This window comes from Rana temporaria, chromosome 13 (genome assembly GCF_905171775.1).
Source record: "Rana temporaria chromosome 13, aRanTem1.1, whole genome shotgun sequence".
In the NCBI taxonomy this organism is placed as follows: Eukaryota; Metazoa; Chordata; class Amphibia; order Anura; family Ranidae; genus Rana; species Rana temporaria.
The window spans coordinates 40,324,393-40,351,905 of NC_053501.1; the positions used below are offsets into that span (position 1 = coordinate 40,324,393).

The window sequence follows — 27,513 nt, forward strand, 5'->3', positions numbered from 1 at the left end:
TTTTAAAGAATGGATAAATAACCGATGGGGCCCACACACGATCGGTTTGGCTGATGAAAATGGTCCATCAGACCATTTTTATCGGATTGACCGATCCTCTGTACGCGGAATTAGGGTACTGGCAGACGGTAGCATGCATCTTGGCCAATTGTTCATATAGGAAAAGAACATTACCGAGTAATAACTATCATAGATTGTTTGCTCCCTGTGACATTTTCTTGTCTGGGGGGGGGTGGGGTTAGCATATACTTTTGCTTTTTCCCCTGAAGACCTGTTGTAATCATATTGGTTATCATTAACCTTGCCTGATCTTTAGGGTTTTCCCAATACTATGCTGCATCTAAGAGGTGTCTCCCACCCCTCTATATAGGCACATATGGTTAGCCAAGCACATGTTTCATGTTCATTAAACTGAATACTTGAAGGGCCTAGAGGCATTTGGATCATCTTCAATAGGCATGAACATACACACACGCATTATTTATTGCATAATTACAGAAAATAAATATTGCGAGATATCTGCAACACGATCAATATGTCTCTAATGTCTTTGGTTTAATATAAAACCCTGTCAATTTTCTTATCATTCTTTTGTAGCAGAGAAGAGTCTTCCGGTCAAGGTTGACACACCCCCAATAACTCCAGCACCTTCACCCCCCAAAGTTGCCACTCCCACACCTGTCCTATCCGAAGAGAAAGAACCACCTGCTGTTCAGACTCCTCCTCCCAACCCTTGGGGTGAAATAGAGCTTCCATTGGAAGAGGAGAACCCCCACTCTCTCACGGAAGCTGTTGAGTTTAAAGATGCAGCGTAAGTATAAACTTCACTAGCATTAGGTCCAGATAGTTGCTGGGCATTATCATATCTGGCTGCAGGTTTAAATTTTCTTCTAAAATCTACATTCACAGCTATGTTATGATTCACGCTATTAACATCCAGAGGTGTAACCTGTTATTTTATTTTGGTGTGCAGAAGTATTTCACAAAATATCTAGATCGCAGGTGTCAAACACCAGGCCTGCGGGCCGAATCCGGCCCTTTAGGCCACTTCATGTGGCCCTCACACTTATCCTGCAGCTGCAGGAGAGTTCCAGCCCTCTTCTGTTCCTCCTCCAGACCCTTACTTTCTGCTTTCAAGCAATGCATCTAGCTTCTTCCTAGCAACAGCATAAGGAAAGGGGGTGCACTGTGATGTAAGGGAGAGTGGGGGACTCGGCTTCTGATGGTGGGGTGGCTCTTGATATCTAATGTAAGGGGAGGGGATGCGCTGGACATCTAATCTTACAGATACAACTGGCCCTTTTGAGGGCAATCATAATGCTGATGCGGCCCACGATGAAATTGAGTTTGACACCCCTGACCTAGATTGTTACATTTCTTTAATTCCTGAAGAGCTGTCTATTGTCATTGCTGCAGCTAAGGACAAACAGCTATGGTACCTCTTCCTAGCAGAAATAAAGTGTAATCACGCCTTTAGTACGGTTACGGTATATTGTACTTCTTCCTGCGCACAGACTTATACTTTTCTGTCTTTTAGTAAAATATGTCAGATGAGGCTGCACACCAGAGTATTAGCTTGTACTCCAGAGCTTTCTATAGAAATGAATAGGATTGCAGAGTGCATGCACAGACCTGGCCTATAATTTTATAGCTATAGCGTTTATGAAGAAAGGGTAGCTTTCACACGATATTGTACAGCAACCTGCATTCCCTTTCTTTTTAAAGTGAACCCGTGGTTTACCCACACAGGGCAAAGCCACAGGTATCTATTAACTTCTTCCCTCCCCATGAGCACATGCTTCCCTTTCAATCTGTTAGATCACTGAAGTGAAGAGAAATGCCTGGTATGCGGAGGAGCATGTGATGGTGGGTAAGGATGGACTGAAATTCAGCCCAATTTTCATCTGTGTGTAATCCTTCTATCGGTAGATTGTCTTCTGTTCAACAAACACACTTGAAAAATGTCATTAATCAGCGGCTGCAGCCGCTAATCGGTGTATTTTAACAGCAGAGTATGCCTGCTGTCAGAATACAAAGTTGCACCAGTATTTTTGTGGATTGAATGGTGTCAGCCCTGCCCAGTTGCTTTTGCTAAATTATTGAACCCCCCATTACCCTTCTCTCCACAGTATAGGAGTACAAACGTTGTTCTCTAGTCCAAGATAAGAATTAGGAGAGATAATTGAGGTAACACAAGAAGTGAGCAAATGTATATATGCTCTACATTTCGGACAGGTATTGTTTTAAGTTACCAGTTATAACAAAATGCTTTTAATGGTATATTTAACAGAACAAAAGGGGGCAAATAAGAGGAGTTAAATGTTGTATACTTATTCTGTAATGAGCTGTTTGCAACTGTCACACAAGCTTACTTAGAAAAGTGTTTTTTTTTATTGTGTCTTGAGTGTTCTAGAACTTTGTAATTACATAAACACCTATTTATTTTAGTGTAATGACTGTGGCTGTAGAAGAAGAACCAAGAAGCTTAATCTCTGCTGCCTCATCAGAGAAATCTCTCACATTGTCACCTAAACAGAGGACTCCCTCGCCAGCGCCTTCTCCAGCGGTGTCTGCACCTTCCACGGATGAGAGTAGCTTGACCGTCACTGTAACCGAGTCTGATACCACAGACAAACCCATCTCAGAAGGGGAGATTGTATATAGCTACGGACAGATAGCTGTTGCTCGAGGTAAGTTCTTCAGTATGATGTCTGGGGAAAGAATAGTTCTACAGATGACTACACACTATACCATCTGATTGCACAATCTCTTTAGATCTACAATCAACTATGTAGGGCCCTACCTGATTTGAAATAAATGCAATGATTTGTTTAGGCTTCTTCTCATTTTACATAGTATTGTAAGTCTAAAGAGCCATACACATGGGCTGAATATCGGCTGGCTTCTGTCGAAGGGGCATGTCCGAAAAAGATCTGCCGATTGGCACCCAATCAGCGCTCTGAGCCAATGGTTGAGAGCACTCACTAGTGTATTCTGACGGGGGAGGCAGTCCCCCATCAGAATACAATAGCTTAGTGGGGAGATTGCTGTACTAACTTTGGATTGTGTACTCTGTGTGTACCAGACTTTAGGCTCGGTTCACATATATGCAGGTAAATCGCACGCATGCACCCAGTGATTGTAACCCCTGTTGTTGTGTTTCTTTTTTAAATGTTTTATTTTTTTTACTAATGGGCAGCATGCCTCCTGATTTCAGCAGTCACCTCCCCTCCCATTTATAAGCTGTTTCCTCCCTAAGCAAGTACAATGATCTCCCTTCTGAGCTGTTATGTTTTGACAGGGGAAGGCGGGAAGGCCCCCCCCCCCCCCCCCAGCCAGAACACTCTGATCAGCGCTTTCTGCCATTTGGCTGAGAGCGCTGGTCATGTGTTGGCCGGCTTCTGTCGGACAGGGTGGCATACACACGGGCTTTCCTTAGGGGGGGCTTTCCTTCACACTGTAAAATGTATACACAAGATCAGTGAGATAAGGAAGCATGTTGGCTGATAGGCCTATGTCAGACTAATAATATTGTAGCTGCAATTTGTAACCAATGAAAGTCTATGTAGCATAATTGCTGAATTTATTTCAATTTTGAGCCAAAGAAAGAAACACAAGATTTCAGTATCTTCATGTTATCCATTGCTGCAGCTACAGGCATCATTCAGATATCATTATTTCCAGCCGGCGATTCTCTGCACGATAAGAACGATCATAGTGGCAGTTTCGCCGCTTGATTGTTCTTATAGGAGACAGGAGGGGACAACCCGTCTTGCCGCCATCCGATGCTTTTCCGAGCTCTCCCGTGCCATCAGGGACCCGGAGAAACAATCGTCTGGCGCCAGATGAGGACCATAGAGATTCCCGGTCTCTATGACCGTCGGAGGCCCGGGCGCGACGTTATGATGTCACGCCCGGGCTCCCGGATGTAAACAAAGCCGAGTTTGCGGCTATCAGCATGAGATCGGTGAATTTTTTTTCTCGATCTCATGCTTTCCAGCCTGGAGGAGAGATGTGGGGTCTTATTGACTTGTCGCATTCGATTCCTATTACAAGGGATGTTTACATTCCTTGTAATAGGAATAAAAGTGATAAAAAAAAATTAAATGTTAAAAAAAAGTGCAAAAAAAAGTAAAATAAAAAAAATAATAAATTTTTTTTTTTGCCTATGGAGATTTTTAAGTACCGAAGTTTGGTGCCATTCCATGAGTGTGTTTTTTAAAGTGTGACATGTTTTGTATCTATTTACTTGGCATAACATCATCTTTCACATTATACAAAAAAATTGGGCTAACTTTACTGTTTTTTTTCCAAAAAATAGGCTTTGAAAAATGATTGCGCAATACTATGTGAAATAAAAAGACCGCCATTTTATTCCCTAGGGTGTCTGCTAAAAAAATATATATAATGTTTGGGGGTTCCGAATAATTTTCTAGCAAAAAAAATTATGATTTTTACATGAATGAGAGAAGTGCCCGAATAGGCGCGGTATGGAAGTGGTTAACATAAGAGTGGGGTACAAATGGATCATGTGAGTAATACTGATGCTATTACTTAAAGTAACCATCTCCATTGAAAATGGATTTTAAAATGACAGCATAAAGGAAGTGAAGGCCCTATCAAGTACCTGGATGCATCTTAACCGCTTCCCGACCGCCGCATGTACATATACGTCGTCAGAATGGCACGTACAGGCACATTGGCGTACCTGTACGTCCCTGCCTTTCCGCGGGTCGGGGGTCCGATCGGGACCCCCCCCCCCCGCTACATGCGGCGGTCGGATTCCCTCGGGGAGCAATCCGGGACGACGGCACGGCTATTTGTTTCTAGCCGCTCCGTCGCGATCGCTCCCCGGAGCTGAAGAACGGGGAGAGCCGTATGTAAACACGGCTTCTCCGTGCTTCACTGTGGCGGCGTATCGATCGAGTCATCCCTTTTATAGGGAGACTCGATCGATGACGTCAGTCCTACAGCCACACCCCCCTACAGTTGTAAACACACACTAGGTGAACACTAAATCCTACAGCGCCACCTGTGGTTAACTCCCAAACTGCAACTGTCATTTTCACAGTAAACAATGCAATTTAAATGCATTTTTTGCTGTGAAAATGACAATTGTCCCAAAAATGTGTCAAAATTGTCCGAAGTGTCCGCCATAATGTCGCAGTCACGAAAAAAAAAATGTACGCTCTATTTTTGTTTATAGCGCAAAAAATAAAAACCGCAGAGGTGATCAAATACCACCAAAAGAAAGCTCTATTTGTGGGGAAAAAAAGGACGCCAATTTTGTTTGGGAGCCACATCGCACGACCGCGCAATTGTCTGTTAAAGCGACGCAGTGCCGAATTGTAAAAACCCCTTGGGTCATTTAGCAGCATATTGGTCTGGTCCTTAAGTGGTTAAAGTATATATAAACCCAATCGATAAAATCTCTTATATGTATTTAACATGTAATTTCGAGTTTATCAATCTTTTTGAATATTCGGCTTTCCACAAAAAATAAAAAAATCTGGTTATCCTGCTACGAATGTCTTTGGGCACTTTTTATTCTGGGGTCACAACAGTCTTGTGTTCTTCTGCATGACCCTGTTGTCATTTTCTGTAAACTGGTCTAGAGCGCTGATATGCAGTTGGTGCTGAAGCATATGCGCGTCAGGGAACAGCGTAAAAAATGCCAGAAGACATCACCAGTGCTGAGGTGCAAAAATGGGAAGAAAAAAAATATTTAATGGGGAAAAAATATATATATTGTTTTTGATATACAGTGCAAACTAAACCTTGTCCAGTAGGGGGGTTATATACTGTATACAGAAACCTGTAATGTTGATGTGTGTATTTTGGCTTTCCTGGCAAGTTGAGGTTGACCCAACCCCTTCTGCGTTGCTAAAACTTCCTATTGCGTTTTCCACTTGTTTGGCAAAATCGGAGACCAATAAGGAGTTGTGGGAGGTTGCAAGCCTGTCTTAGTATTTGCTTAGAAAGTCCAGATCTGCTTATCAAAATCCCCAAATGGTGCCCCCATGGTACTCGGATTTATTGTTATTTTAGAACTCTTTTGTAATCCTTTTTTGCTTTTAAATGCAGTTTTCAATATTGTAAATGTGTGTAAATTGTACAATTTGAAACATTTGTCTGTTTATAGATTGTAGTTCTGTATGTGCTTCAAGGTAGTCCTATTTCCTCATCACATGCTGCCTTTCACAGTTGAGGAGCACAACATGATTTTGCTTTACTTCTCGTATTTCTTCCAAACCTGTGGATGATTCTTACCACTGGGGACTCGCTGAAAGCTTGTCCATCACGGACCAAATGTTTGCAGTTCAGGTTACACAATGTTCAGAAAACAATATCATTTCCAAGACTTCTCCTTCAACTGATCATCTTACACCAGTTGTTCTGCACAATTTTACTGGCTATTATATAGATAAATGTTATAAAATAAATGTTCAGGTTTGCATGATTATTGTTAAACAGCCATCTTTGTTTAACAGTTCATTAATCTTGATTGTGGATTTACAGTTCTTTTTATTTCTTACAGCTTTAGCAGAAGGTGGTGTTGTTTTTCCAAACCTGACGGAGAGCTTATCCAGCACTCTACGGGATGCCAATGATATGGTAAGAGGGTCAATGAACTCTTGTTTTTATAGGAAAAAAAAGTAAAAGAGGATCAAACCCACAAATGCTATGCCCACCAAGTATCTGTAAAAAAAAATCAGTATTTGTCTTTTGTTGGAGCAACCTTTCTCAACTTTTTAGGAACCCCTAAAAGAATTTTCATGCCTCTGGGAACCCCTATTAACAACTGTTTACAGTAGTTCTCTGAATTCTACCCTTGCAGGCTGTTTAAAAGAGCACAGTGTCATCCTGCTGGCTTTGCCAAGTGGTGATGGCCCCAGAACTACATGGGTACCATCAAATAGGAGAGGTCAGTCAACCACAGCTGAAGGAAATCATAGTAACCCCTGGGGGATCCCTAGTTCTGATTTCCCCTGTGAGAGAATTGAACTTTATATTGATTGGTCATATAGATCTCATACTTTGCCCACCATGCTATGGCCAACACACACTCATGCCGCGTACACACGATCGTTTTTCGGCATTAAAAAAAAAAAAACGTTGTTTTTCAGCATGTCCAAAAAACGACGTTTTTCCAACTTCATCATTAAAAACGATGTTGCCCACACACCATCGTTTTGGAAAAATGATGAACAAAGCGCGGTGACATACAACATGTACGACGGCACTCTAAAGGGGAAGTTCTATTCGCCTTTGGGCTGCTTTTAGCTGATTCCTTGTTAGTAAAAGACGATTCGCGCTTTTTTGCCTGTTACAGCGTGATGAATGTGCTTACTCCATTATGAATGGTAGTTTTACCTGAACGAGCGCTCCCGTCTCATAGCTTGCTTTTGGGCATGCGCGGGTTTAAAACGTCGTTTTTGCCCACACACGATCATTTTTTACAACACGAAAAACAACATTTTTCAGAAGCCGAAAAACGATGTGAAGCCCACACACAATCATTTTAAATTGCGTTTTTAAAAACGTTGTTTTAATTCATGACGAAAAATGATCGTGTGTACGCGGCATCAGAGTTGGAATCTTTTTTGCAATGTTTATTCACCATAGCCAAAACCTCAATAGTGTCATTGTATGCCCTGCAAATCACATCTTTTAGGTTTGGAACTCTGGATGTTAAAATAAAACCACAAAACACACAGTTCAAATTCTTTTGTGTTTACTGGAATACTTGCCAAGGGATTTGTAATCCTGTACTGTCATTCTTGTGATTTATACACTGCACAACCAGACGGGACGGGAGAGATACATTTCTTTCCTGGTTCAGCAATTCTGCTTCATGTTTTGTGACTTCCCTTGTCGTCTCTCTACTTCGGGTCTGACCATTGGACCATAAATCGGCATCTTCAGCTCTGTCCATTGATCCGGAAAACAGAGTAAGAAGTAGCAATGTGATCATCCTGTCTAGCAGAGGTATGTATATTACCAAAAAAATATTGTTTGGCAGGTAAGGGTCTGTGTAGGCATGTTTATCATATCTGAGAGACAAGAGGAACAGTAAAGGTCACACAAAAACAAGCCAACATCCCTAACTAGACCAAAATAAGCAACTTGATTCCCATTAGGCAACCTCTGTTACAACACCTCTTATAATAACATATCTCTTTATTTTGTATCCAGGTAATAAAATATACTTTATAATGGCTGATGCATAAAAATGACTTGTACAATTACCATGACTGCCCATGTATCTTTATAGGGGGAAATTAGTTACGGTATATAGTCATTATTTATAGCTTTATTTTGTAGATCCCGATATCGGCTGATCTGCACACTGCTGTTGTCATTACTGTGGCTGGAATAATGGAGATTCAGGGAGAACTGGGGTGACCTTGCTCCTGGGCCTCAGTGTATGCATGCCTCTCCCGTTGGGTAGTTTTTTATGGCTGGCTGGGTGTGTCAAATGAGGGGCCGTCCTGCAACTTGGCTTTTAATTTCAACTGAATCTTCTTATGCATGGTTTGTAATACAAAATATATGTTCTACCCATCAACCCACAGAGATGGACAATTGAAAAATGTCAGATTTGGCCCATGTATCAGGGATCTACCAAATAAAGCTATACAGGATGAATATATAACACATCTCCCCATACAGGGATATATAGGCAGTCATGTTAAAGTGGAGTTCCACCCATAAATATAACATTACATCAGTAGTTTTAAAAAAATGTCATTAGTCCTTTAAGAATTTATTTTTTATTTTTAGATGCCTTCAAAGTGTTATTGCTAGGCAGAATAGTTAATCTTCCCACTTCCTGCACCTAGGTGCTTAAGCTTCCTAACCTACACCGCACAGACTCCTGGGAATGTAGTGGGTGTAACTTTCCAGGAGTCTATGCACTCCCCAGTCTCGAAGAATCATGTGACTTGGACAGTACAGGTGCTGAAACCTGATCTGAAACCTATTACACTGCTTGTGCAGCACTGAGCATGTGCGAGATCTGCAAGGCTGAAATCCAGGAAGTCATACAGTCTGGCTTCATGATGCCCACACTTAAGATGGCCCCAGTCAATTTCTATTTTATAAAGTGTCTAAATGCTGTAACAACCTAACAAAACGGACTTTAGTTTACAGACTAACTTTACTAGAATACATTAAGCTTGTGTATTACAGGGGTATTTATATATAAAAAGTGAAATTGTGGCCGGAACTCCACTTTAAATGTATAAGTATTTGGTTATGTATCAACCGTTATAATATACGGTATATTTTATTATACCTGGATATAATTAAAGAGATCTGTTTTTTTTAGTGTTGTAAACGTAGTTGTCTAAAAAGGCCCAAAGGAATCAAGTTGCTTATTTTTGTTTACAGTGCAAGAGCAGCTTGAATGAGGTCAACTGCATGTTCACCTATAATGGACCTTTTGAGTGATCTCAACAGGGTCTCAAATTGCTATCTAAAGCAGGCTGCATTTATTCATCAACACAGCCCAGACCTATTGACACTGGCTCTAAAACCATAAACATCAGAGTAGATGATCTGCCTATTTAGTGGTTTACCCAGAATTCCGTTTTAAAGTGGAACTTTAGGTCTGCACCTTTTTGCAGGTATAGCTATGTAAAAATGCTAAAAAGAGTGTAGCACATAAATGTTAAACCTCATTCAAAGAATAACCCTAAGTGTGTCACTATTGGTGCTATTCCCACAATGTGCAAAATAAAGCTCTTCCACCACTATTTTGGCAATCTAAAAGTTCCATGAAAGGGTCCTATAAAGAGTAAAAAATTCCTTGATGAATGTTGAGTCTCAATATGAATATCCATCCACTGTTCAATAAACTATAAAGTGCTAGTATTCCTCCACCCTAAGACCCCTTTGACACTGAGGTGCTTTTCAGGTGCTTTTGTGCCTGAGAAGCTCACGAAAACCTATTTCCGTTAAGGTCAATGAATGCTTTTACACAGGGGCGGTGCACTGGTGGGGAGGTGGAAAAACTCCTGCAAGCAGCATCTACGGAGCATGTTTGGAGCGCTAAAAAGTGCCTCAAAAGCTCCCCTCTCCATTAAAATGAATGGGAACTGCCTGAAAAGTGCTTCAAAAGTGCCTCAAAATGGTTCTTGCAGCAGTTTGTCATGTGACTTTCAAAAAAGCGCACCGTTAACGCCTCAAAAGAATGGGTCAGTGAATTCAAGCATGGTATTGTGATAGGTTGCCACCTGTGCAATAAGTCCATACGTGAAATTTCCTTGCTACTAAATATTCCACAGTTATTGTTAGTGGTATTATAACAAAGTGGAAGCCACTGGGATCAACAGCAACTCTGCCACAAAGTGGTAAGCCATATAAAATGACAGAGCAGAGCGGGGTCAGAGTATGCTGAAGCGCATAGTGCGCAGAATTCGACAACTGTCTGCAGAGTCAATAGCTATAGACCTCCTGTGGCCTTCAGATTAGCACAACAGTGCATAGAGAGCTTCATGGAATGGGTTTTCATGGCCGAGCAGCTGTATCCAAGCCTTACATCACTAAGTGCAATGTGGTGTAGTGGATAGCACTTTTGCCTAGCCGCAAAAGGGTCGCGGTTCGAATCCCAACCATGACACCACCTGCTTGGAGTTTGCATCTTCTCCCTGTGCCTGCGTGGGTTTGCTCTGGGTGCTCCGGTTTCCTCCCACACTCCAAAGACATGTTGGTAGGTTAATTGGATCCTTTCTAAATTGGCCCTAGTATTAATGTGAGTTAGGGACCTTTAGATTGTAAGCTACTTGAGGGTAGTATGTGAATGTACAATGTGTATGTAAAGTGCTGTGTAAATTGACAACGCTTTATAAGCACCTGAAATAAATAAAATGAAATGGAAATGAATAAGGGAATTGTCTGTTTACAGACTGTTGTCCTAAATTCTTACTGTTGGTACGCTCCTTTTGACAATTGTTGTCCAATTTTCGACCAACAAATGTTGGATGAGAAGCTAGTAAATTTTCGGCCGAGAATAGCTCCACGTCTGATTTTTGTATGGTCAGTAATCAAATCTGTCACACAAAAGTCGAAAGTACAAACACGCATGCTCGGAATCGATGCTTACCAAACACGATATTAGCAGAAGGGGCCCAAAGGGTGGCGCTCAAGAGCTGAAATTCCTCGTAGTGCGTCACTATGTTCGTGTTTGTGGCACGACAATTGTGCAATGTTAGTATGCAAGACAAGATCCTGGCACACGCCCTTTTGACAAAAATCAGACGCTGGGTTGGCCAACAATCGTACCGTTTGTACGAAGCTTTAAAGGGATTGTAAACCTTCGTGTTTTTTCACCTTAATGCATCTTATGCATTAAAGTGAATGTAAACCCTCCATACACCCAGTGAAGTGAACAGCCTCAGACTATACACATAGATTAACCAAATCTCCCTACATAAGTTTTATATGTTTATCTGTTGTGTTCACATTTATATACTGTTTAGAAAGTTGAGATCGTGTTAGGAGACTTTCTCTTCCTGGTAAACAAAGAGTGTGATGTCTGGGCATACAGCCAAGATAACCAACATTGCCGATTGGAAGAAAGGCACACACCCCCTCTCCTCATAGGCAGAGACTATCGGAGCTGTTTTGTAATCGGAGCTGCTCCCTGCTAATCTATTTTAGCAACCTCCTTTGACAAGATTCAGGTTGCTTTTGTCTAAAAGGTCAAAAAATAGTTCTCAGGCTGATAACAGGGGAACAGTTCAGAAGAGAGCTAGAAGACTTAGCTCATTGAAAAGAGATAACAAAATACTGCAGATATTTGTGCCCAGCTCAAATTTCATGAATCGGGTTTACATCCACTTTAAGGTGAAAAAACACCTTGCACTGTCCGCCCCCCCCCCCCCCGTTTTACTTACCTGAGCCCCGAATTTCCGTGGGGGCGATCCCACGTCGCTCTCTCCACTGCTTCTCTGCTATTCATTGGACTGATTGATAGCAGCATAGCCCCCGCCGCTGTCAATCAAATTCGATGACCTGGGGGGCAGGACCGAGTCATACATTCGGTGGCTATGGACGCCGAGTGTATGACTCAACAGCGCGCCCACAAGGTAACCCCTCGGGAGAGAGCTTCCCAGAGGGGGTCATCTTTTGCGCGGAGGAGCCGTGAGAGCCGCTGTGGGACTGCAGAACAGGAGGATCGGGGCCACTCTGTGCAAAACAAACTGCACAGTGGAGATAAGTATGACATGTTTGTTAATAAAAAAGTAAATAAAACTGCTGTTTAGGGGCTCTGGGCTTTAGCAAAATGGCAGCCCCAGTAAGAAGAAACCGTAACAATGCTGGAGGCAATTTACAGCAAATGTTCCTTGCTAAAATAAATCTGTATTTGCCGGTGTATAAGACGACTGGGCGTATAAGACGACCCCCTATTTTTCCAGGAAAAATTTTGGTTTTGGGATATACTCGCCATATAAGACTACCCCCTTCCTACTAGTCTTTCTGGAAGCTGAGGGGTAGCCGGAACAACCACTGACAGGAACAGCCGCTGACAGAAACAGGCTTTTTTTCAAATCTCACTGTGCCATTACATGCCTCCACTGTACCATTACATTACATGCCCCCACTGTGCCACCACTTGCCCCCACTGTGCCACCACTTGCCCCCACTGTGCCACCACTTGCCCCCACTGTGCCATCACTTGCCCCCACTGTGCCATCACTTGCCCCCACTGTGCCGGCCAAGACGATCTCCCTGCCTTATTTTTTTGCAGATTCTGGCTTCCAGGCTGTGGGCATCCATGATTCAAAAGCCACGCCTTCTCCTCAGACTGTTCCGTGATAGGCGGAACACAAATTTTCCCAGCAGGGCCTCTGTTCAGTGTTCCGCCTATCACGGATGTCCTCTCGTCCGAGGATGAGAAGGCATCCGTGATAGGCGGAACACTGAACAGAGGCCCTGCTGGGAAAATTTGTGTTCCGCCTATCACGGAACAGTCTCAGGAGGAGGCGCGGCTTTTAAATCATGGATGCCCGCAGCCTGACGGAGACTGTCATCGGCGTATAAAACGACCCCCGACTTTGGATGCATTTTTTTGCATTCAAAAGGTCGTCTTATACGCCGGAAAATACGGTATTTTTTTTTATCAAGTTGTTATGGGTAAGGTTCCGCTTTTGCACCATTGAGTGTGGTTTCCATTCGTATTATGTTATGAGTTTTCTTACCGTTTATTGGCTTTTGCCATGTAACTCGTTGTGTAGCTGTAAGGATTTTATTAAACAGAAATCCTTTTATATGAACACATGTGACTGTTTTTACATTAACATTCCATCTGAAGTTTTGTCTGACTGCAGCAGTACTTAAGTGAGAAAGTCATCCTGCCAATAACAAGCGGCCTTGTTCTCCTCCTGCAGGAATTTGACCCCCCCAGTGAAGGACAGGTAATACAGGGACCTCACAGAGGAGCACATCGGGACCCCATCCTCTCGCTTTTAGCCAAATTTAATCAAGATCTTGTTGCGCCACATGAGGCTTTCTACCATCTCGAGGTACGTTCCGCTCCTCCATTCTGGCATCCAGCAATAAAACACCGTTATGTAAACTGATAGCTTCTTGGAAATATGTGTGTGGCCGTCATGTATTAGCAATTTTCACCTCTATTTTTAGAAGCTATTTTAACAGCAGCTTGTTATTCATGCCTGTAACCCCACATGGCATGAATCCTACCAGGCTTTCACAGAATAGTTTTTATTATTCTCTGGAAGAGATTGTTTATATTGCTCTTCATTGTCGTCTTTTTTTTTTTTTCCTAGAGCTCCGGAGAGGACAGCAGCTTGGGGGAGATCAGCGAAGGTCAGAGGCCAAAGCTGACCACGGCTGCAGAGCAAGTCCTGGTGGGACACTCTCTGTTTATGGATAGGCCTTCTAATGTTGGCCAGACTGCTGGACAACCTCCGAATCGTCCGTCGTCCCCTGGACAATGCACTAATATACCAGGTTATACACATCTACTTGAATTAAAGCACAGAACTCCTAATAACTGTTACCGTATTTGCCGGCGTATAAGACGACCCCCTAATTTTCCAGCTAAAATGTTGGTTTTGGTATATACTCACCGTATAAGACTACCCCCTTCCTACTAGTCATGCCTCGCCTCACCTCACTGTGCCATTACATGCCAGACTGTGCCACCATTACATGCCAGACTGTGCCACCATTACATGCCAGACTGTGCCACCATTACATGCCAGACTGTGCCACCATTACATGCCAGACTGTGCCACCATTACATGCCAGACTGTGCCACCATTACATGCCTCACTGTGCCACCGTTGCATGCCTCACTGTGCCAGCGTTGCATGCCTCACTGTGCCACCGTTGCATGCCTCACTGTGCCACTGTTGCATGCCTCACTGTGCCACTGTTGCATGCCTCACTGTGCCACTGTTGCATGCCTCACTGTGCCACTGTTGCATGCCTCACTGTGCCACTGTTGCATGCCTCACTGTGCCACTGTTGCATGCCTCACTGTGCCACTGTTGCATGCCTCACTGTGCCACTGTTGCATGCCTCACTGTGCCACTGTTGCATGCCTCACTGTGCCACTGTTGCATGCCTCACTGTGCCACTGTTGCATGCCTCACTGTGCCACTGTTGCATGCCTCACTGTGCCACTGTTGCATGCCTCACTGTGCCACTGTTGCATGCCTCACTGTGCCACTGTTGCATGCCTCACTGTGCCACTGTTACATGCTTCACTGTCTCACTGCATGTCTCGATCCCTTACCTTATCCCTGACATGCTAAATCTCTGACCGTGGCCGTTCATTTTCAAAAGCCGCGCCTCCTCCTTCTGCTGTTCCGTGATAGGCGGAACACTCAGCTTCCCAGGAGACACTGTGTTCAGCGTTCCGCCTACCATGGATGCCCTCTCGCCCTGCCTATAACGGAACAGCAGAAGGAGGAGGCGCGGCTTTTGAAAATGGACGGCCGCGGTTAGGTTATCGGTGTATAAGACGACCCCCAACTTTTAAGAAAAATTTCAGGGGTTAAAAAGTCGTCTTATACGCCAGAAAATACGGTATTCTTTTTTTTTTTTTTTTGTGGTTTGTTGGATAAATCGGGGAAGGATTACATCATCTGTTATGTATATATTTTTTTTTTCAGTATTCAAGTTGCATGGTGCAACTAAGGCTCCGTTCACATCTAGGCATTTGGGGGGGAGACAATCGTGGTCAAATCGCACAAATGGAATCGCAGGACGCCCGTCGCCCTAAAAAAGTTCATGTACTTCATTCGGGCGACAGGCATGAAATCGCGGGAAAATCGTGCCACATTTTTGGGGTGCTATTAAAATCGATGGGCAACGCACGGGCGTCCGGCGATTTTCCGCTATTGCAAATCACGGGCACGAACATGCTGATTTAGCTTGTGATTCTGAGATGTGAACAGAGCCTTAGTCTAACGTGGAAATACAACTCAGTAAATCCTTTAATACCCACCAGCTCTGGGGTCATTGGACAAGCATTGAAAACACTGCCAAACTACACCTTTGCTACCAATGTGAACCAAGCTTAAAGCAGGGCTCGACAAACCCCAGACGGAATTAGGGACCTGGCTCTTGGGGCGGCACAGCTGGGGTACCCTGTCTCCGTGCGCACCCCCCCTCGCGATCGCGTCGGGCCGTGCCAACTGGTAATTGAGGCCCGGCTTTGCGGCCTTCTGCAGTCCTATGGTTCCTTCTGGAATCTGTCGCCCTCTTGTGGTGGCCGTTGGTATGACAAGGCAACCAGCAATGCTAATGGAACTTCCCTGCCAGTTTCCATCTCCTTCCCTTTACTTAGAAGTTAGAACCCCCAAACATTATATATTTTTTATTCTAACACCCTAGAGAATAAAATGGCGGTCGTTGCAATACTTTTTGTCACACAGTATTTGCGCAGCGGTCTTACAAGCACACTTTTTTTTTGGGGAATTTTTTTTTTTTTTTTTTATTAAAAAAATAAGACAACAGTAAAGTTAGCCCAATTTATTTTATATTGTGAAAGATCATGTTATGCCGAGAAAATTGATACCCAACATGTCACACTTCAAAATTGCGTCCGCTCGTGGAATGGCAACAAACTTTTACCCTTTTAAAATCTCCATAGGCGACGTTTGAAAAATTCTACAGTTCTAGGGCTAGAATTATTGCTCTCGCTCTACTAATACCTCACATGTGTGGTTTGAACACCGCTTTCATATGCGGGCGCTACTCACGTATGCGTTCACTTCTGCACGTGAGCTCGTCGGGACGGGGCGCGTTCCTGGCTTCTAACGTTTTTAGCTGGCTCCTATATTCCAAGCAAATTTGTCAAACCCTGCCTTAAAGCTTAGTACACACAAGCCCAATGTCTGGTGGCATCGGTCTGTTCAGTAGAAACCAGCCGACATTCGGCCAATGTGTTGTACTGCAGCCGAAGTTCATTCCGGAGTGCTGACTGGAGAGTTCTGGCAGAGGGGGGGGGGGGGTCAAAGCCGTCAGAACACAATAGCACAGCAGGAGAGATCGCTGTACTAACATCAAATACTTAATATACAGCGGCTCCTTCTGAGCTGTTTTTTTTTTTCCCGTCCAACCTACTGTGTACTAGGCTTAAGTGTGTTCTATATCCCACAGAGAAAAAACATTGATGACAATTAAACGGTTAAAATGGTTTATGTTGGGCAATTCTGTAAGAGTGTAAAGAAAAGCCACACATAAAAGGCAATTACCTACAAAAGCAAATTACGTGAAATATTAAAGCGGGGGTTCACCCTGTTAAAAAAAAAAAAAAATGTTTTTTTTTTATTAGACCATTACATTCGGCATCGTAGCGCGAGCTACGGTATGCCGGTCTTACATTTTTTATCCCCGTACTCACTGCTATGGCTCATTGAAGATTCCGGGGAATGGGCGTTCCTATGGTGAGAGAAGGTGATTGACGGCCGGCCCTGGCACGTCACGCTTCTCCGGAAATAGCCAAAATAGGCTTGGCTATTCACGGCGCCTGCGCATAGCCTGTGCGCAGGCGCCGTGAAGAACCGAGACCTACTCCGGCTGTCGTCGGGGAGCGTGACGTGCCAGAGCCGGCCGTCAATCATCCTCCCTCTCCATAGGCACGCCCATTCCCCGCGGGAGTCGGATTCTTCAATGAGCGATAGCACAGTGAGTACGGGGATTAAAAATTTAAGACCGGCATACCGTAGCTCGCGCTACGATGCCGAATGTAATGGTCTAATGATGTGAAGGAGGGTGAACCACCGCTTTAACTTTGGGTGCAATCACAGACACTGCATGTGATTTGCTGTGCACATCTAATGCGATGTCTGTGCTATGCAAATTCAGCCATACAAACGGTGTGGCTAAAATCGCATTGCATTCGTACCAAAATGGTGCAGGCCCCTTGTTTTGGTCCACACTGGAATCCGAGCGCATGTGTGTTTACACGCATGTCCTACGATTCCTGTACCATTTTACAGTTCGCACTGCGATCTGCGGAAGTAGCATTTTGCAGGGAACCCGCACAGGAATGGCAGGGTTTCCTGCAGCGCACCAGTGTGAACCGAGTCTTGATCTCTGAAAAAAGCCATACATGCTACTAACAGATTCTGCAGTCTGCTTTAGATTTACCAAAACAATGTAATGGCGGGGCCTACCTAAACAATTCACGTAATTTACATATGAGAAGGCAGGCCCATACACAAAATAGTTGTTGGTATATTAAAGCCTAGTACACACCCCACTGTACTAACCATCCAATGTTGGTACAGGGATCTCCCCAGCTGTTCTATTTTGTTCAGACAGGAGGAAGCCCCCCCTTCCCCCGCCAGGACACTTCAGGGAGTGCTTTCAGCCATCGGCTAAGAGCGCTGATCGAGTGCCGACTGGAAGCCGGTGGAAACGGCTGCAATACACACGGGCCAAATGTCAGATAGTTTTTATTGAACCAGGAGATGTCGCCCAACATTGGCCCGTGTGTACAAGACTTAGGAGCACATTTTTACAGTCAGACTCTAACTTTTATGATCAGCTTTATAGTTTGTTTAAAAAGCAGCCATAGCTTGAGTATAAAAGCCTGTCCCTTGCCAACATGCTGTAGAGAAGGGACCCGTGCTCTCTATGTAGAAGCACTGTTCTCTCTGCAAAGGTCTGACATGCCCCCTACTGAGTCAGACCTATAGGAATGTCGGGTCTCTGCAAGGGGCCGAGAGGACAAGGGTTATTCTCTGCAGCATGCTGGCAGGGGACAGGCTTTTTTTCTTCTTTGCTGTGCTGAACTGTTATGCCGTGTACACAGTCAGAATTTCCAACAACAAATGTTCCATATGTGCCCAGTAAGCAAGTGGTTAAAATGTGACAGTAGCTGCAGGGAAAGGAACCCCTGTTCACTGTCACAGGGAAAGAGGTGAGCAGGGCACCAGATGGAACATGTTACACCTATTATTATTTCAACTTTTATTGCCTCAAACTAGCTTCTCTTATATATCAGGATATAATGGTATCTTTAATGAATTGTCTTACTTTACAGAAGGTGATGATGCAGATAATATTAGCTCTGGTCCAATGAGCATCGGGGATTTAAATGCACAGCTCTTGCCTGTTCATTATCCACATGCCGACAATCCATACCAAATACCATCTGTGCCCAGGGACACCTCACAGGTGAGGACATGAATGCTTTGTTCTACACACATTGTTTTCTACAACATATGCTTTACATTTGGGTCTGTTTCTACTTGTGGAACTAACTCTCTCTGCATTTTATGGTCTGCCAAGAAGAAAAGACTTGTTTTATCCAACTCCCAGAACTCAAAAACAACTATTTTTATTGTTGTACTTTTTCAAAATATTTATGCTTTTAATATTCGATTTTCTAAAGCTGGCCAATGTCTTTCAAGTACCTTGGATGGCGTTTGTTTTGGTTATACAAATGCATCTAGTTTGACTCTCGGATTGCGTAGTCAGGCCTTTTCAATAAGGGCTCTTTCACACGGGCGGCCCGTTCAGGTCCGCATGCCAGTTTTTTTAGGCAGACTTGAACGGGCGTCCCGTGCTACTCTATGGAGCCGCGGTGACATGCCCGCTGACATCCGACCCGCTCCGATCCGCCAAAGTGTGACGGAGGAAAAACCTACTTTTCCATCCGTCTGGTGGATCGGATGAACACGGACAGACGGTCCGTGTTCATCCGATCCCCCCATAGGGGAGAGCGGAGAAAAGACAGGGCGGTCCCTGCACAGTGTGCAGGGACCGCCATGTCACCCGCCAGCTCAGCGGGGATTAACGGAGCGATCCCTGCTGAGCAAGCGGAGGTTCACGGGGCGGATCAGTAATGAAAGTGAAAGGGGCCCAACTTGGAATTACAAAAGTTGAATCAACAGCCGTGCTCCGAGATCAGATGAGTGTGATTCTTAAGCCTCATACACACGATCGGACTTCCAACTAACTTTTTCGTGGATTTTGCTCTGAAGGGCGTTGTCCCTGAACTTGGTATGCATACACATGGTAGGACAGCCAACAAACATTAACGTAGTGACGTAATAGACGCACTACATGTTTTTTTCACCCTTTGGGCAACTTCTGCTATTGTTGTCTGATCTTTAGCATTGGTTCTGAGCAAGTACTTTGGACTTTAGTACACATGATCGGATTAGCCGACGTAGGAGTTGGGAGTAGGCAGGCCTCCCCCAGAGGCAATCTGCCACCTTTCTCCATGCCCCGGGTGGCAATGGCGGGTGTGTGAGGGGGTCCTCCCACACAGCCCGCCCTACCTGCTCCGCTTTGAAGCCCAACGGGGCAGAGGGACTCCCTATAAGGGAGTGAGAGGATCTAGCCCACTCAACCAGCCCCGTTAGTCCTTCGCCACTCTTTTTAGAGACCGCGTGGTCAAAGTGCGTGCATGTTAACCCAATTTCGAGTGGGTGTAAGTGTGGTGGTTTTTGTGGGAGGGGGTTGGGCGTACTAATCCGGGGTGCACACCACCAATGCAATTAGCTTGCGCACACCAATGTTTGCAACAATTTGAATGGTGCGACTTTTGAACTGTCAAGTTGCATGACAAATTGCACTGGTGGGAATGAGGGCTGAAGGTTAAACCTTGAAAAGCAGTCTATTTGCTGAGTCGGTTTTCATCCAGACGTTACTGTATTGCACCAGTCCACCCCACTACCATTTTGTTGTACTCCCGTGATCCTGGAACACACTGCTTGCTGCCTCTCATACACAGAAAGACTGATGTAAGAAATACCTATACAGAAAATTATATCTCATCCGCTTATCAGATGCAAGCCTGCCTTGAAAGTTTGATTTGTGATTGCTGGCATAGGAAGTAGAGAAGGGTTCTCGCAACAGCTCTTCACTCTTCCTGTTCTTTTATAGAGTCTCTATGGAGTTGGACAACAGCGCTATCTCAGGCAGCATCTGCCAGTGTCACGCTCCTGATAGAAGAGGCTATAAGCTGTTTGTTGCCTTTTTGATGGCATTAACTTGCCTTTATACAAATTGAAAGTTTAAAATGATGGGCAGTACTTGTGATACAACTGCTTCTCTGTTGCATGCTGTTCCTGGAAATGGAGGGGAATGAGATCATGTCAGCTGCATCTTCATGTGTATTAGCACATAACTGACACCAAGTCCAAGCTAATTAGCAGCTACGTGCAACTGACTAGTTTGCATATAGACAGTCGCCAGTACTGCAGCTGTTGCTGAGCTGTATTTACCAGACCAGGGAGGCCCATCAACAAACTTCACTGAATGCTCTTTATATCTCTACTGGCCTCATAAAATAAATTATTATTATTATTATTATTATACAGTATTTATATAGTGCCTACAGTTTGCGCATCGCTTTACAATGTAGTGTGGTGGCATTACAATACAGTTCAATACAGATAGAATAGGGGTGCCCTGCTCCTGGAGCTTACAATCTAAAAGGATAATCCTTTCTGCAAAAAATAAAAAGTTAGATTCTGTTGCCATTCATTTCAACAAACTCACTTTACATAAGATGAAGTGCATTTAAAGGGGTTGTAAAGGTTCATGTTTTGTCACCTTCATGCATCCTATGAAAAAACATGACGATTACCGGCCCCCCAGCCCCCCGTTTTACTTACCTGAGCCCTGTGTAGCGAATGCGCTCTTCCTTTGCCCGAGCTTCTCTGCTCTTCATTGGATAGATTGATAGCAGCGCAGCCATTGGCTCGTGCTGCTGTCAATCAACTTCAATGACGGGGGGCGGGGCGAGTCCTGTAGTTGGCGGCTATGGACGCCGAATGCAAATCCCCTTGGGAGAGTGCCTCCCAGAGGAGGTTAGCTATTGTGGGGAGGAGCCGAGAGAGCTGCCGTGGAACCCCAGGAAATGGCGCTCGGGGCCACTCTGTGCAAAGCGAGCTGCACAGTGGAGGTAAGTATGTTTGTTATTTAAAAAAAAAAAAAATCTGAACCTTTAGTATCACTTTAAAGTATTTTATACATGTTATTTATTTGTAAAATCCGCCTTGTATAAACCTATATAAAAGCCCTGGGACTGCCACTGGGTGCCCCAGAAACATTCCCCTTTGCAGTTTTCCTATCGGCTACATAAAAATTTATATAAGGAGGTAAGGGGCAGAGGAGCTGTGCCAGCACAGACAGTAATGGGACACTCCCAAAAAAAATTAAAATACTTTGACATGGAAGGAGGGAATTGTGTGAGGGAATTTGATAGCAAGTTCGCAGGCACAGTACACGCGATTTAAAAAATAGTTTATAGAAATTTTAAAAAAAAAGGCATTTCAAATACTTGAATTTTTCTCTGCTTTTACCCAGCAATTTTTAAGTTGGAGACAAGGTTTACAAGGTCTCCTTAAAGGGTAACTCCACTTTTGTGGAAAAAAATAAATAAATATATATATATATATATATATATATATATATATATATATATATATATATATATATATATATATATATATATATATAATATTTTTAATTTATTTTTATAATATATATATATTTATAATATTTTTATATAATATTTTTAATTGTGTGTGTGTGTATATGTGTATATATATATATATATATATATATATATATAATATATATATATATATATATAATTTTGTATATATATATATATTACAAATTATACAATTGCTACAAAATCCATGTTGTAATTTAAGGTTATAAAAAATGTACTTTCCTCTTCAGTCTACAGCCATTGTAATTTTTGTAATTTTCTGTACATTATTGGTATACAGAACCCCTCTAAAACTGTAATTTTCCTGATGTGTGATTTAGCTTACAGATTTTTCCAGAAGTCTGCACTAAAATACAAATCAGATTTTAGGCATCACCTGCAATGTAAATGTAAGTTTTTGGAGAGATACTCCAAGGGTTAATCACTTTGAAAGTGATGCAGACACTGCAGCTTTTCCCATTAGAACACATAAATTGCATCAACTGGTTAATAATGAACCAGACCCCCCTATTCAGAATGAGTATGCAATCATTCTTCACAGCAAAAAAAGGTAGGAATCTGTTTGCAAAGTTTTGTTAAAATCCCTGCAATCATCCAGAGGGGCGTTTTTTTTTTCTGAACAAAAGTAGAGTTACTCTTTTTAAAAGTAAAACTTTTCCTGAGAGAGGCAGCAAGATTACCATTGCTTATCTCTTTTGGAAAAATGCTAGTTGCTTGGCTACTATGCTGGCTTAGATACTTGTTACAAGTATGCGGATCAGGAAAGTCAGTAGTCCACATTCTGCATATTAATTGGTTAAAGACATCTGGAGAAAAAGTAGTCGGCAATGGTATCCTGCAGCTTTTTTAAGGGGCCCCCTTGTCTCTAACAGCAAAGCAGATGTCATATCTGTGTGCATCCATGGGCAGTTTACCTCTGAACCAGGAAAATGTTACATCTCGCTCTGTGTAATCTGTTAATTATCATAATTCTGTAAAGGGAGAGGGTCTCGACACATTTTTTAGGGGGATTCTGCACAATCTCAGCATGGCAGTTCACATTCTGATCTCATTAGACTTGCAGCATTGATTCTCTGGGTAGAATCACTGGTATTAAATTGCTGTTATTGAAAGGTCTCATGTGACCTGGACTCATTAGTGTCGGTTCACACAGGGGCAACACGACTTCCAGCGCGGCTTTGCGAGACGACTTCAGCGCAACTTCAAGTTGCCTCCAGGACAGGCGACTTTTCCAGTGGCCAATCAAACAGTAATCATCTCTGTGGGAGGGAGGGGTTTGCCTGAGAAAACAATTTTCTCTTCCTGTAAAGTTGCTTCAGTTAAGACAGTGGGGTAGATTCAGAGAGCAATTGCGTCTGCGTAACCATAGTTACGCAGCGCAATTGCTTACTTGCCCCAGCGTATCGAATGCTCCTGATTCAGGAACCTCGATACGCCGACTGCAGCCTAAGATATGCCTGGCATAAGGCTCTTATGCCGTCATATCTTAGGCTGCATTCTTACGCAGGCCGCTAGGTGGCGTTCCCGTAGTGGTCAGCGTAGAGTATGCAAATTGCATACTAACGCCGATTCACAACCGTACGCGCGCCCTGCGTACGCAGTTTGCGTACGTCGGTTTTTGCGTAAGGCTGCCCATGCTATTAGCAGGGGCAGCCAATGCTACGTATACCCGTCGTTCCCGCGTCGCGTTTTTGAAAAATTACGTTGTTTGCGTAAGTGATTCGTGAATGGCGCTGGACGCCATTCACGTTCACTTTGAAGCAAATGATGTCCTTGCGACATCATTTACCGCAATGCACATCGGGAAAGTTTCCCGACGGAGCATGCGCACTACGTTCGGCGCGGGAACGCGCCTAATTTAATTGATCCACGCCCCCTATGGGATCATTTAAATTGCGCGCTCTTACGCCGGGCATTTTTCAGGAGCGCCCACGCAATTTACGGAGCTACTGCACCGTGAATCAAGCGGAGCGCAGGAAATTTACGGAGGCGCAGCGGCAAAACGGTACGCTGCGCCTCTGTAAGAAATGGGCAAATGTACCTGAATCTACCCCACTGATTCGACTTTGGAGGCAACTTCCATTGAAATCAATGGGTACAAGTTGCCTTGAAGTAGTACAGGAACCTTTTCTGAAGTCGGAGCGACTTCAGTGGTGTGCATTAAGGCGGCTCTCATTCACTTCAATGGAATTTCTCATGTCGCGCGACTTGGGGAAACACAAGTCAGATCCCAAGTCGCTGTAGTGTGAAGGGCACTTAAAGCGATTATAAAATAAAAAAAGTTCTTGTTTGTTATTTTTTTTACAATAAAAACAAACAAACATCTCTATACATACCTGCTCTGTGCAAAGGAATTGCACAGAGCGGCCCTGAACCACCTCTTCTTGGGTCACCAGGGCCGGACTTACCATTGGCCTTGACTGGGCTCAAGCCCAGGGGCCCCACCCAATAGGGGGCCCCCTTTAAAAAAAAAAAAAAAATTTTTTTTTTTTTTTTTTTTTTTTTTACTGGTCCGGAGGTCCCCAGGGGCCCGGAGGCCCCCAGGGCCCCGGACGGCAACCCCCCTTTTTTTTATTTATTTTTTGTAAAAAAATGTTTTTTTTTATATATTTTTTATTTTTATATATATATATATATATTTAATTATTATTATTAAAGGGCCCAGGGGTCTCCAGGGCCCTGGATGGCAACCCCCCTTTTTTTTATTTATTTTTTGTAAAAAAATGTTTTTTTTATATATTTTTTATTTTTATATATATAATATATATATATATATGTATATATATATATATATATTTTATTATTATTATTAAAGGGCCCAGGGGTCTCCAGGGCCTCCCGGATGGCAACCCACCTTCTTTTTTTATTTTTTTATAAAAAAAAATTACATTTTTATATATATATATATATTTTTTTTTTTTTTTATTAAAGGGCTCAGAGGTCCCCAGGGCCCCATGTGGCAACCCCCCCTTTTTTATTTTTTTTATAAATGTTTATTTTTTTATTTTTGTTTATTTTTTAATTTTTTATTAAAAGGCCCAGAGGTTCCCAGGGCCCCCCGGATGGCAACCTCCCTTTTTTAATGTATTTTTTATAAATGTTTTTTTTTTTTTATTATTAAAGGGCCCAGAGGTTTATTTTTTCTTTTTATTAAAAGGCCCAGAGGTCCCCAGGGCCCCGGATGGCTACATATATTTATATATATTTGTTTTCTTCTTTATTTCTTCTTTTTTTTGTAAAGGCCCCCCCGCTTCTCAATTTGCGGCAGCCCCCACGCTTCTCAATTTCAGGCGGCAGCACCCCCACCCCCCCTAGGTTCTCTGCTTCAGGGGGCCCATGCCTTAAGCTGTGCAAGGGGCCCCAAAATTCCTGATCGCGACCCTGCGCATACCTCCCAACACGCACGAATTCTGTGGGACTTTCCCGCACAGACAGCTTCTTCCCGCAGTCCGGCAAAAGGGTTAATTTTCCCGCACTGCAAGAGGAGGCAGCACGGAAGCAGGAGGAACCGGAGTGGTGTGTGGAGGACTGTGGCTGCTGAAGGGAAGATAGCCGAGAGCCGGGCTAATGACAGTCTGTGGCCCCGGCTGTTGGCACAGGTGAGAGGCACCCCCCCCCTCAACAACTGCAAAATCCCCCCCCCGCTCAACAACTTTAATGCGCTCCCCCCCGCTCAACAACTTCAATTCGCCCCCCCCCGCTCAACAACTTCGATCCCCCCCAATTCTCGGCTCCAGGGGGCCCCTTCAACACTCAAACCCAGGGGCCCCCACCACCCTAAGTCCTGCCCTGTGGGTCACCCACTGGTGCTCCTGGCCCCTCTTCTCTATCCAGTGCCCCCATGGGAAGCTGCAATTGTGCATTCTCGCATCCAAACCCCACTGCTGTGTTCATTTAACACGGACCGTGGGATTCGGACCCGCCCTCCGCTCCCTCATCACTGGCTTTGATTGACCGCATTGGCAGCCAATGGCTCCCTGTGCCCCAGCATCAATCTATGCCATGTCCAGCCCCTCCTCTGTCCATCCATCCCGCTGTCTTCTGGGAGACACACAGGTCCCAGAAGACAGCAGGGACCACTCAAATTGTGCATGCTCAGTAGGGAGCCAGGCTGTGAAGCCGCCAAGTCTTCACTTTCTAATTCCCTTACTGAAGATGCCCATGCCTCCACCCGCAGCAGAGGGACGGGTCGGCTTTGGGCGAGGACATCACGGGCGCCCTGGACAGGTAAGTGTCCTTATTTTAAAAGTCAGCAGCTGCAGTATTTGTAGCTGCTGACTTTAGATTTTTTTTTTTTTTCAGGCGGAATCTGCTTTAAGAACAATCTACAAGATAAAAATGTTTAACCTTCATGGGTTAATCTTTGCCTTTGCCACCAAATCCTCCTTTATGAAATATTGCAGGATGTGAATCACAAACTCAGATTAGTCTCAGGGATTTGAAAAGCAGTCTATAGGCCAACTTGCTACATAAGGTCCCCAGATGGTTTGTTCAGAAGCGAGAGTGTGAATTGGGCTTTAAGTGATGGCGGGGTCTTCTTTACACTTACATAATGCTACAAGCAAGCAGGGTGTTTTATAAGGTGCCATTTTAACTGCTTTGCTGCCAGCCTAGTACTTATTGGCCATTCTAGGAAAGGAGAGTGCCACCAAATGTCACTTATAGGATGCACTGTTTTCTCATTCTTAGTCAAATTTTAACACATACTGTAATTATCACAGGGTCCCGGACAGCCTCAAAAGGAACATCAACCAGTGCCTACCCGCTTTATACAAGTCGGCGTTAAGTCAGCTGAAGAGCTTCACCAAGGTAAATGTTTGTCTGAGTTTTAACAGGCAGAGAGGGTTTAGCAGAGGAAGTTTTGCTATGCACATGCTAAGTGTTCCGACACTGATGTGAAAGTTAATTCAGCTTGGAGGCGTCAGACACCCCTGCTGAAAGAATGCAAGACATTCAACTTGTAAACTCAAAAGATGGCCACCAGGTGGCAGAACTGTTTCTTCAACAACACGCTGAAGTCATTCAATGTGGTTTTGGCCTATTGTCTGTGGTTTTTAAGAAATTACATTTTTTTTATTGTTTGCCAAGAAACAATTTCATTTGAAACAAATTCTCTGCAAAAATGGATTTAATTTTTTTTATTGCAACGCTGCTCTAAAAGTATGAAAGGTAAGTGGTATACACAGGGCCGTCTTTAATATGGTTTGGGCCCAGGGCAAAATTTTTTTTGGGCCCCCCTCCAGCTTATTTTGGGCCTGGCTGGTTCACATGTATGTATGCAGATAAGTCACAGCAGACAGCAGAATGGACAGACAGTGCTGCATTTCAGTGCTTGATGGGCATAGGCGTGCCGTGTGCGCAGCCTATTACATGAGGCATGCGATTTTCTTTGCAGGAAACGCAGGCATGGCGGCCCATTCAAATGAATGGGCTGCTGTGCCTGCGCAAATGTGGGCCGCCAAAACACATACATGTGAACCAGCCAGGCAGGGGTCAAGTCCTGGGGAAAAAAGTGTGGGAACTCCCACCCAAGATCTACTCCCCCCACCAAAAAA

General features: G+C 43.9%; 1 protein-coding gene across 1 annotated transcript in view; it reads left to right on the forward strand.

Annotated features, from left to right (window-relative positions):
- Positions 1 to 27,513, forward strand: part of KIAA0586 (KIAA0586 ortholog) — a 198,372-nt gene that overhangs the window by 78,561 nt on the left and 92,298 nt on the right. Inside the window, 7 exon segments of the mRNA XM_040331961.1 lie at positions 598 to 811; positions 2,449 to 2,690; positions 6,539 to 6,615; positions 13,395 to 13,529; positions 13,794 to 13,977; positions 18,530 to 18,663; positions 26,680 to 26,767. Of these exon segments, the coding sequence (XP_040187895.1) occupies positions 598 to 811; positions 2,449 to 2,690; positions 6,539 to 6,615; positions 13,395 to 13,529; positions 13,794 to 13,977; positions 18,530 to 18,663; positions 26,680 to 26,767 (1,074 nt within the window).